General features: G+C 40.8%; 1 protein-coding gene across 1 annotated transcript in view; it reads left to right on the plus strand.

The window, feature by feature from the left end:
* Positions 1–11,636, plus strand: part of Wdr49 (WD repeat domain 49) — a 178,656-nt gene that overhangs the window by 152,539 nt on the left and 14,481 nt on the right. Inside the window, exons 18-19 of the mRNA XM_008830150.1 lie at positions 4,107–4,216; positions 7,634–7,783. Coding sequence (XP_008828372.1) covers positions 4,107–4,216; positions 7,634–7,783 — 260 coding nt within the window. The remainder of the gene's footprint in view (positions 1–4,106; positions 4,217–7,633; positions 7,784–11,636) is intronic.

Here is an 11,636-nt window from a genome sequence, read left to right on the forward strand (position 1 = left end):
ATACCTAATTCCACTGGATGATGCAGCAGGAGGTACATGCTCCAACAGGGGGAAGAGCTCAGTATGCTTTAGGGAAAGTCCAGGTCTGGTGTTAACTACACAGACAAGAGACCTTCCATCTTCTCAAGCTTTTGCACATCGACTTGTCTACAGTTTTCCAGCAAAGATGTATGATTGTTCCCATAGTTACAAGACTTATCTACATAACAGCACTCCTTCCCTGCATTTGCCACCAACTTGAGTTACAGATTCCCTTACTACATCAAAACCCTCATTATTGTCTGTGAAGTCAAGACAGTGGCTAAATAATATGCAATATTTAAATGATTTACTTTTATTACTTTTAATTATGTATAGGTGTGTATGTGTGTATGTGCTTGTGAGCACAGGTTCCTGTGGATGCCCAAGGTGTGGGTTCCCCTGTAGCTGATTACAAGCGGTTGTGACCCACCTAATGTGGGTGGAGGGAGCCAAACTCAGGTCCTCTGCATTGAGCCAGCTCTCCAGCGCCAATAATGTGATACTTTTTATAGGAGATTGCCTATTCTGAGGGAACCAATTCAGCACTGGGGCTGACAACCTACCCTAAGTCTTATTTACAGATGGCAAAACTCTTATAAGTCAAATTCACTGCTGGGAGGTGCATGTTACATCCAATCCCCTCCCCACAAGGTCCGTGCTACAACCAGAAGAAAAAATTCTCCAAACCCCGGTTTGAAGAATTTTAATGAGTTTATTGGACTTGCTAACTGATCTTGGCTTGCAGGTTTACTTACAGACAAGCAGGCACACCCCCATCCACTGCTGTGTTCAAAAGTCCACACCCAGGCATAAATCCAGTGGTTCCAGACAGCCTTACAAAATGGCGGCGAGGGACCAGCCTTGTGGTTTTCCCAGCTTTTATACCCTTAGCGCCTCCCCTGCAAGCAGCTATGGTCAATGGATTGGCTGGAAGTGGGAAGGGGAGTGGCTTCTTTGCAGAGCATGGGAAGGAGGTGGGTCCATGGCTTGTCATCATAGGGTCAGAGGAACATCCTCTGGGTCACAAGTCCCCTAAAGAAATCTATGGTTCCAAATGGACTGTATATGAATACCAAAGAACTAGTGCTTAACTTTTCTCCTCATTGCCTCTAAAGTGTGGGCTGTTTGGTAATTTGCTACTAATGAAAAAATAAATTACAATGGGCATTTTAAGCTGTCATTACTATGAACTTGACAAGGTGATCAAGGTTAACATCCACAGTCAGGAGACAGAATGATGTGATGATGACAGCACTTTATCCTCCTTACCTTCCTCCCGACAACCAATAACTCCAGTGTAACCAGACAAATTTGAGTGTTAGTCTACTAAAAGCCTGACAAGTTCTCCTGAAAACTGTCAAGGGTCATTATCAATAAGAAAAATGTGAGAGCCTGTTATAGACCACAGGAGGCTGAGGATTCAGAAATTTTCACAATATGTTTTTATTAGCATTGCTTTTTTTTTAAAAATAACATGATTACTTTGGAAAACTTTGTATAGGTTGGAGAATTTGGAAGGGAATGAATGCCAAACTCACATCACAGCAACAATGAGAAATTTCCCAGTATTGTTGAAGATTGACAGTATAATTTTGTTGGTAAATAATACTAAAAAATTATGAGACACAGAATTGCAAATTTACATTCTAAAGTACAATTACATATTTTAACTTTGAGAGTTATATTAGTTTACTTATTAAAGAACTTTAAAAATGTTTTATCTTACAAGACTGTGATTTTTATCTCTAGAAGGTCAATTTGGTATCTTAAATTTTCTGTAGGGCACAGGTCCATAATTTCAATTACGCTGGTTCCTACTATTTTCCTGTCTCCATCACTCTGTCCACATGATTATACTTGTGTTTTGCAAAGAATATCTTGGTTTCTGTGCATCAAATGTAGATAACAGTTACTTGATGATTTGAATTTCTCATGAGAGAAGCATCAACATTGGAGCAAACCACTTTTTCCTTTTGCCCAAGAAGACAGATGGATCAAGTGATTTCTTTCTCATGGTCAAGGATATGGTTGATCTTTTGGTGCCTGCTGTTTTCACATCTTCTGGTATGTCCAGGGAGAGTCCTAGAGTCACGATTTGCCGAGAGCTACCACCACCACAACCTTCATTATTCCAGTTCCTGCTGCCATCTTGGTTCTCTAGTTATTTTCTTTCTTGCCAAGTCCTTTCTTGCCTGAGCCTGGTGGTCCTCATCCTCCTTGGGATTGGTCACTTGAGTGACGAAGGCTGGGCTGTCCATGGTTGTGTGGTGTGGTGGCCACCTGAAGAAACCTGCCCCCAGCAAGCTGGGTGCACAGGGTTGTGGCAAAGTGGACTCCCTGGGTGTACCTACTGCCTGACCCCTGACCCCTGAAGGGGTAGTCAGGACCCCCACTGGCTACTGCTGGGTTGGAGTGGCTGCTGCCTGTTCACCATGAATCCTGACACTCCGCAGAGAATTTTGACATTACAGAAATTTACACTATTAACACCAAGGGTCTGCAGAGATGGCTCAGTGGTTAAGAGCATTGGCTGCTTTTATAACGGATCTGGGTTTGGTTCCCAGCACCCATATGGCAGCTAATAAATGTGTGTAACTCCAGCTCCAGGGAATATGGTACCTTTACCACATTGTATGCACACATACATGTATATACATGCAGCAAAATACATACATTTAAAACATTTTTAAAAAATCAGTCAATAAACTCTTAAAGCTACATAAATAGCACCAGAAATTAACCTTAAAATGACACTCAGCTTCAACTTTACTTTTATTCATATTTTGAGTGGAGCAAACTTTTTATCCACTGGACCCTGTTCAAAACCAAAAGAGGGTTAGGCAGATGGTTCAGTCACTAATACCACTCGCTATTTTTCCAGAGGACCAGCATTTGATTCCCAGTGCTCACATCTGGAAGCTCACAATTACCTGTACCTCCAGCTCCAGGTGATCCAATACTATCTTCTGGCCCCTGTGATCACAGCACATATCTGAACACAAACAGAAAAACATACACATAAAAATAAAGTAAGAAAGAAAACTATGGCTGGGTGTGGTGGTGCACGCCTGTAATCCCAGCACTCAGGAGGCAGAGGCAGGCAGATCTCTGTGAGTTCGAGGCCACCCTTGTCTACAAAGTGAGTTTCAGGCCAGCTGGGGCTACAGGGAGACCCTGTCTCAAAAAGACAAAAAAGAAAAAAAAGAAAGAAAAAGAAAACTATGGCGTATCATTATAAAGAAAGAAAACTGAGACTGAGGATCTAAAAACTGACTCAATGCTCTTCAGTTACAAAATCTGTACCAAACTTGGAATAAAAGTGAACAGGGGAGAGAGTAGTGACTACGAAGGCTAGGAGGATGCAAGAGAAGGAACTCAGGAGAAGGCTGGCAAGTTCCAACGGCTCTGTGTGATTTGGGGAGGGTACGTATATTCCAGGTCCGGTGCACCCTACATATGTGATGAATTTTGGCAACAGAGCCATTGCTGTTAAGGTTGACACTATGATAATAAGTGTTAAGTGTCTGAGATCATTTTCTCTTCTCTGACAGAAATGTATAAAGGTACAAAATGATTCCTTACCCTATGTTTCATTGATATAAGACTTCTTTCTGAATTCTAGCTCATCTAAAGCTTTCTTATAGACTCATGGTAATCTTAAAAATACTGAACGGCTTTGGATTTTGGAAATTCTAAGGGAAGATCTGCGGGCTAAAAAGCTCTGACACACAGCACCAGTGCTCACTCCTTGTGACTCATGTCACTTAAACACAGGGCAGGGAAGTGTGGATGTGTTTCAGTGAAATTTTCTTTCTTTAGATTTCTCCCTGACCTTCTTAGCCATGGGATCAGTCTTTCCTTGGCTACAGTCAGGTCCTCTCTGGCTTAGACTCTTATTTGCTGTCACTGGGTAACAGGCATTTTAGTAAAAGGTTTGGTTTGGTATAATCAAATGTCACCGCTCATGAACACAGGAACAGAAATGCTTTTTTTGTAAGAGTAAGATATGGGTTGATCAAAGATAAAAAGTATTTGTCCAGACTTATGACCAATATTTTATTTCCTCTTGCATTGTTCTCTTCTAGTGTCAGATCGTCAGAAGAAATAAATCTAGGTATGAAATATAAGGAGAGAAATAGCTACAAGAAAAGAACACACAAATCTTGCTATGGTGAAATGATACAAAAGTCAGCTAGTAAGTAACTGCTACTGGCATATTTTCAAATGTCATTTCACAGACTGATTGAATAGAAGAAAGAGCTCTACTGTCTCACAGGAATGTTTTTTTTTTCTTGAAGAATACAATGTGCAGTTCTGTGATTTCCATTTGATGATGGAAGAAGATGAGGTTTGGGGACATTAAATGACTTAGCCAAGGTTCCCTGCATATTTTACATAACTGCAAGGTCCAAACTCGAAACTGTAGTTCCCAAAATAAAGATAGCACCAGAATCTTAGTACTTTTCCATAACTGCTAAAAAAATTTCTATAGGGCCAGTGATATGACTCAATGGATAAAAGTACTTGCAAGCCTGATCACTTAAGTTTATTTTCCAGAACCCATGGTGGAAGGAGAGAACTGACTCCTGAAAGTTGCCTTCTGTTCTCCACATGTGTGCCCCATGTGTGCCCCCTCCACAATCCCCCAATATATACATTAATAGTAAATAAAAATTAAACAAAATAAAAAAGAAATTAAGATAACAGCATAGATGTACCTGGAGGTCATATTATATGAAACAAGTAAGAGAGCAATAAAATTAGGGACTGGAGAAGATGGCTCAGCAGTTAAAAGTTTTGACTGCTCTTGCAAAGGACCCAGGTTCAGTTCCTAGCACCCACATTGTGGTTAAGAACCATCCAAAACAGTTCTAGGGGATCCCACACCCTTTTCTGATGTCTGCAGGCATTGTATACATGTGGTACACTTATATTCATGCAGACAAAATACTCAAACACATAAAATAAAAATAAATATAAAGAAGTATTACATGATGCCATTTGTACTGGTTATTTTTCTTGTGGCTGTGACAAAATGCCTGAGATCAGCAACTCACGGAAGGATTTATTTTGGAAGGCGCAGCCTGCCATGGAGGGAAAGGCAAGGCAGTAGGAGCCTGAGGCATCTGCTCACGCTGTGTCCACACGCAGGAAGCAGAGGGAGACCAGTGCTGGAGCTCTACTTGACTGCTCATTTTACCCTTTTTATTAAACCTGGCATCTTAGCCTATGGAATGGTACCACCTATTTTCAGGGTTAGATTTCCTTTCTCACTTAAAACTGTCAAGGAACACTTCCAAGGACCCTCCCAGAGGGGAGTCCTCTAGGTGATTCTAAATCTGGGCAAGCTGATGACAAAAGTTATCCATCACAACACTTACGTGTGGAATCTAAAAATGTTGGTGTCCTAGAAATTGAGAGAAGCATGGTAGTTTGCCCGAAGCTGGGAGATTAGGGGACAGGAGGAATAGGGAAATGTTGACCAATGGGTACCAACAAGCAGCGAGAGAAATACCAGAGGTTCTAATGGCTGTTGCATAGTAGGGTAACTATGGAGCATTTTCACCATAAGCATGATAAGTATATGAGAAGATAGGTTTAGGTTTAACTTGATTTAGACATTACACAATGTATAAATGTTTCAAAACATCAGATGACACCCAATATTATATACTATGATATAATATACTTTTAAAGATTTTTATTTATTATTTTTATTTTATGTGTATGAGTGTATTGCCTACTTGTAGGTAGGTGCACCCGTGTCATGCAATGCCTGTGAAGATCAGAAGAAGGTATTGAATTCCTTAGCGCTGGAGTCAGGAACAGTTGTTAGCCACCATGTGGGGGCTGGAACTCTAACCTGGGTCTTCTGCAAAAGCAACCAGCGCTCTTAACCACTGAGCCATCTCTCCAGCCCATAATATAATACACTTTTTATGTGTCAATCAAAAGTTTTAAATACAAAATGAAAAAACAAAATATACAGATGAATGAAAACTATTTTTGCCTCCAGGAATCCCAAAGCCACCTGAACAAGATACTAATCTAGTTTTTGGATGACCAAAAAAAAAATGTGTCACTGAAAACCAGGAGTGTCTGTAGCTTCAGCATTAGCTAAGCTAAGCTGAGTCATTTGAGCTCAAGAATTTGAAGCATGCTGGGCAATATAGGAAGACCACATTTCAAAATAGTAGTGATAATAATAGAGGCAAAGGAATTATTATCATATGAAGCATATTTTTTGAAACATAGATGAAGATTATTCCTGAAGCTCCATAAGTGAATGAAGCTATCTATTCATTAGCAAATTTTCTTAAATTCATGTTCAATGGTTGAACTTCCACAGAGTATATATGTTGATTTTAGGATTTGGGGTGAAACTACTGTCAAATAGTACATAGTAATTTGTTGATAATGTACATTTATAAACAGATCCATTCCTTAGACTATTTTCTGTAAAGCTTCCATGGAATATTATATGTAAAGCACTTTAACCAGGGGCTTACTACTATTATTATTTTGCAGCAGGAATTTGCAAGTTAAGCATACTTGTAGCTGGTAAATAGTGTGCAGTTCACCAGTTGCTTAAACTCAGGAAAGTTATCTGTGGGGCCCCTCAGCTTCCTCATCAGCCTTAAGCCTATAATGAACACTTACAGATGTTGATGACTGCTTGGCTTGTAAGGAAACCTTGCAAATGGGACAATTGCTTGACTTGGCACATTGATTCTTAGAGTGGTTACTGGTCTAGCACCATCAGCATCATACAACACATTAAAATGTAAATTCTAGAACCGTCATCTTCTTTTTCTACCATAGCAAATTTGAAGTCAGAGGTACACAGTGGCCCATATTTTCATAGCTCTCCAGGTGATTCTGATGCCTGCTGAGGTTTGAGGACGCGTGGACACAACACATGACTTGTTCTAGAGCAGGTGCACAGTATGGAGCTCTTCCATGGTGCTGAGGCAATGCGACAGAATCAGCACTGTTCCCGCCTCCTCAGGGCTAACAGCCAAATAACAGAAAATCATATATTGATATTAGCATGTATTGAATTCTATACCATTCCCTACTTGTTACAAGAAGCAAAAACTCTTTTTACTTTGTTCAAAAATTTGATTTTAATGAATTTTTAGCATAGATCCCCTTTAATTTCATGCATGCATAGTAAATATAACAGCTTTGCTCCGGCTTATCTTATAATGGAATGAAAAAGCACCTGCCAATTCAAAATTTTGGATGTTTTGTTAAATAAACACTGGAAAAAAATGATTCAGTTTCACAAAGGATACACTTTTCTTGTAGATAAAAGAGAAACTGAAGCTTTTCCAAAACTGCAGAAGACTCATCTTCAAAGGAAAGTAGGAAAAAAGACACAAAATGCTGAATAAATGAAAGCTTGCATGGGTCCATTTGAACAGAGAGGACACTGGATTTCTTTTGAGCAGCCATGTTTAAAGGGTGTGCTGGTACTACAGCTGTACCCGTGGAGTAACAGGAAGGCAGAATTTTTAAAAAGTGAATTTGGAAATGTACTAGCCCCTTCCAAGGAATTAATGTCATTGGTCTTTTCATCCCTTCCTTCCCTAAAACTTGCTGTTCGAAGGCACATTTAGGTCACTAAGCCTCAGAGCCCTGGAAGAGCCGCCTGAAGTAAATAAACCAGCGTTTCTTCTAGAGCCTGAGAACTACTTTAGAGAAGAGCCACAGGAAGAGGAGGAGCTCCAAATCCCAGAGCTTCCTTCCCTTTCTGAAAGTAAGTGTTCAGCTGTCCTACAACGGCCATGCTCTCTATTCAACTCAATCCCAAGAAAAAAATAAGGTAGAAAAGCATGAAAATAGTACGTTTGCTTTGTAGTAGATTTCTGTGGAACAAAGTGGTTTGGCTGTCGAGATTTACAGCTCTGTGCTCTGAGGGGAGAGCCAACAGGCTGGACTACATGAAATAGATATTTCTATTCTGCCGCTGTTCTGAAATGATGATGCCTCTTGGACACACCCCATGAATCTGGCATGGATGAACACCTTTCCTTCCCAAATAACCTTCGTTTTCCAAAGCTGATACCAGAAATGGAGCCATCATGATACTGCTTTAGAAGAGAGTCCTTGGCAATCTGGCTCTGTTCTGGTCCTGCCTCTATAAATCGAGGCCACTTAAAGTTTTTTTTTTTGTCTCAGAGGCTTCCAGCTGCAGTGCAAGGCTCATAAGAAGGGAGAAGAGAATTTTACTTGGATAACGCAAGTGAATGATCTCTGAAGATTTGGAAACAAGATGTGTGAAAGAATGCTCTGTTTCTTAGATTATTCCAGTTTTTCGTGTTTGTAAGCATTTGAAGAATAAAGTCTGTACAAAAATTGTTTCTACCAAGGGGGAACCCTGTGGGAATCCAGGCAACACAATCTGAATCTGGGTGAGGCACAGAGACAGCTTATGGACACTGTAGGGGAGTGCATTTAAAATAATTGATGGAAATTGTGTTTTCAGTGTTTAATAGTGAGAAAATCAGAGCTACACTGCAGCCACCTGAGACCCAGAGTCTCCAAGCTTTTCTGGTGTCTGACAAGGGGTTCAACTTCATCCCTGAGCAAAAATAACCTTTAGAATAGGAAGGTATTTTATGAATTCCACATTTGTAGAGACTTAAGCCTTCTTGTATGGTTCCCTATGGAAAAGAAGAACACCTGGTCACCGCCCTGCCCCCCACCCCCCCAAATTTCAGTAATCAGCAAAGAGCAGGTTCAGTGCCTCTAAACCACTTCCTGTTCTACTGGTCACCACATTCTGAGTCCTTTTCTTAGAGTTCTTACTTTCATCATTTGCTTGGTGGCCTAAGGGCTAATGATGGCTTCTGCTAATTTTCCTTAGAAATTTTAACTGTAAACTTTAGGTCTATAAATAATCTTTTTGTACATGGAACAGGGCTCCCAATCTCCCATCTTGTCATTTTTTTAAAATCAGGATGATCTAGCTTTAAGAAGAAATATGGTGGATAGGGAGATTTCTCAGAGAATAGGGTGCTTGTCACAGACTAGATTTGGATCCCCAGACCCCAGTTAAACTGGGCAGGCATGGCTATGGCCTGAACCCCAGCATTTAGGAAGCTGAGAGACTAAATACATGTTTGCTAGGTAGAGTAGTCATAGGCAAGTTCTGGGTTTGGAGGGAGACTCTAGAGAGAGTTGTCAAGGATGACACCTGGCATTACCATTGTGCTTCACATGAACCTGCACACTAGTGCACATGCACTCACATATACATATGCCCCACACATATGATTGTGCATACACACACATAGGTATGTTACACATACACAAGATAAAACTCCCACTACCTATTTCCTTTTTTAAAAGCTCTGTTCACATTCTGCAGCAGGATGAAGACATATGTGAATTGTATTATGGACAAGGAGAGTGCCCATGTTGGTGAGGCTGGGAATGACAGCTGGGTGAAAAGATATAAAATACCCAAAAGAATCTAAGAAATTTCCAAATAAAATAATATTACCCTGGATTTCTTCATTTTATATTTTTTTCTGTAATTTCTGCATGGTTTTTGTTTGTTTATTTTGAGACAGGATGTTTCTATAGCCCTAGCTGGCCTGGAACTTGTTATGCAGACCAGGCTGGCTTCAATCTCATAGAGACCTGCCTGTCTCTGCCTCCTGAGTGCTGGGAATAAAGGTGCTTACCCCTATGCCCAGCAATTTCTGCAGCTTTAGAAGCAGATGCATTTTATTATTTTGTTTTGTTTTGTTTCTTCAGCCTTCTTTTCTTTCATAAAAACATTTTTCCGGGATGATGAGATGTCTCACCTGGAAAAGACACTTGCCATGCAAGCCTGATGACCTGAGTTTAATCCCCAGAACCCAGATTGGAAGGAGAGGACTGACTCCAGAAAGTCGTCCTCTGACAGTTTTGTGGCACTCATCACACACATACATACACACACATACATCATACACAGTCCCCCCCACACAACAGTGATAGTAGGTAAATAAAATTTAAAAGTATTTCTAGTAATCTGCTTTGTCTTCTAATGGAAGTAGTTCCATCTTTTAAAAGCTTCATGACCTTGTGGCACAGATTATACAGAATGTCAGCAGAATATGTGATATATAATGCCACAGATGAGGATCCGCAGAGGCACCAGGGAGAGTCTGACTGGGGCCTAGGAAGGAGTTTAGAGTATGAGGAAGGAGATCAGGGTGTAAAGGTAAAGAAATAATGTGAGGAAGGAAACACCAGGGATAAAGAAGAGACAGAAGTAAAGATGATTCCAATTGGCTGCAAAAGGCAACTTCAGCTGTTAGGACAGTAAATGAGTTTGACATGTAGGTAGAGATAAAATGGAGCAAGTGGGGTTTGGAATGTGTTATACTTAAAGTACTGGTGTCCCAGCTAGAAGTCAAGGTCCACTCTAGAGTATGTCAGTGAGGTGGTAACATGCTCTGCCTAACATTTTGGAGTGTTCTACTACAAATAATGTACGATTATTAGCCTTCAACTTATGTACTTAGTATTCCTACGATAGACACTGAATGTCTTTGCATCTGTGCTGGATATTGGAGACACAGAGAGAGCACAGAGAGGCCCAGACCTCTAAGATCTTCAAAAATGTAGTTGACCAAATACATAAGCCAACAATTACATTCAGTATCAAAGGCTGTGAATCAGCTAAATGCTGGGAATTATGGAAGCACTGAAATTCTAGAGGTGTGTTATTAGAAAAACGAGATCAAGCCTAAGCTCAACATTGACTTTTTAGAAGGGGCTGGAGAAATATCTCAGTCAGTATATGCTTGATGAAGACCTGAGCTCAATCCCCAGCACCCATGTAAAAAGCCAGGCATAGTGGAACATGTTTACAATTCAGGTGCTGTGGAGGCAGGGCCAGCCAGATCCCTGAAGCTCACTGGCCAGTTTAGTGTGTCCAAGAGCCCCAGGTCCCAGTGAGATACTCAGTCTCACAAAAACAAGGTATATTGAGGGAGATGGCTCAATGGGTGACATTCTGTAAGTGTGAGGATCGAGGTTCAAATCTCCAGAACCCATAATAAGTTGGATGTGGCAGCATGTGTCCATAATCCCAGTGTCCATAATCCCAGTGCTCCTGTGAGATGGAGGGTGAAGGGCAGGAGAATATCCTGAGGCTCATGGCCTAGCTAGTCTGTCATACACAGCAGCAAACAACAGAGATTTTCTCAAAGAAGGTGGAAGGTGAGGATCTATAAATGTCTTCTGACCTCCACACATGTTACATGGCACAGATGTGCCCACACTCACACATCCATATGGATGGGCACACACATATGCATATACCTCATCATCATCCAAACACATACACATATCATACACACATATGAAGAAAACCACAATAAGAGCTGAATGGTTGCTGAGCAGTGATAATCAAGGCTGACCTTCACCACCACATGCACCCTCATACATATATGTACCTACATGCACAAGGTCACAGGCAAACACACATATGCAGCCCTCCCACTAAAAAAGGTAGGTCAAATATCAAATAGGCTAATAAAAGTTAACCAGGCAAGTAAAGAAGGTGTGTGTGTATGAGAGAGAGAGAGAGAGAGAGAGAGAGAGAGAGAGAG

Source organism: Nannospalax galili, unplaced genomic scaffold (assembly GCF_000622305.1).
Source record: "Nannospalax galili isolate Female #2095 unplaced genomic scaffold, S.galili_v1.0 scaffold33, whole genome shotgun sequence".
In the NCBI taxonomy this organism is placed as follows: Eukaryota; Metazoa; Chordata; class Mammalia; order Rodentia; family Spalacidae; genus Nannospalax; species Nannospalax galili.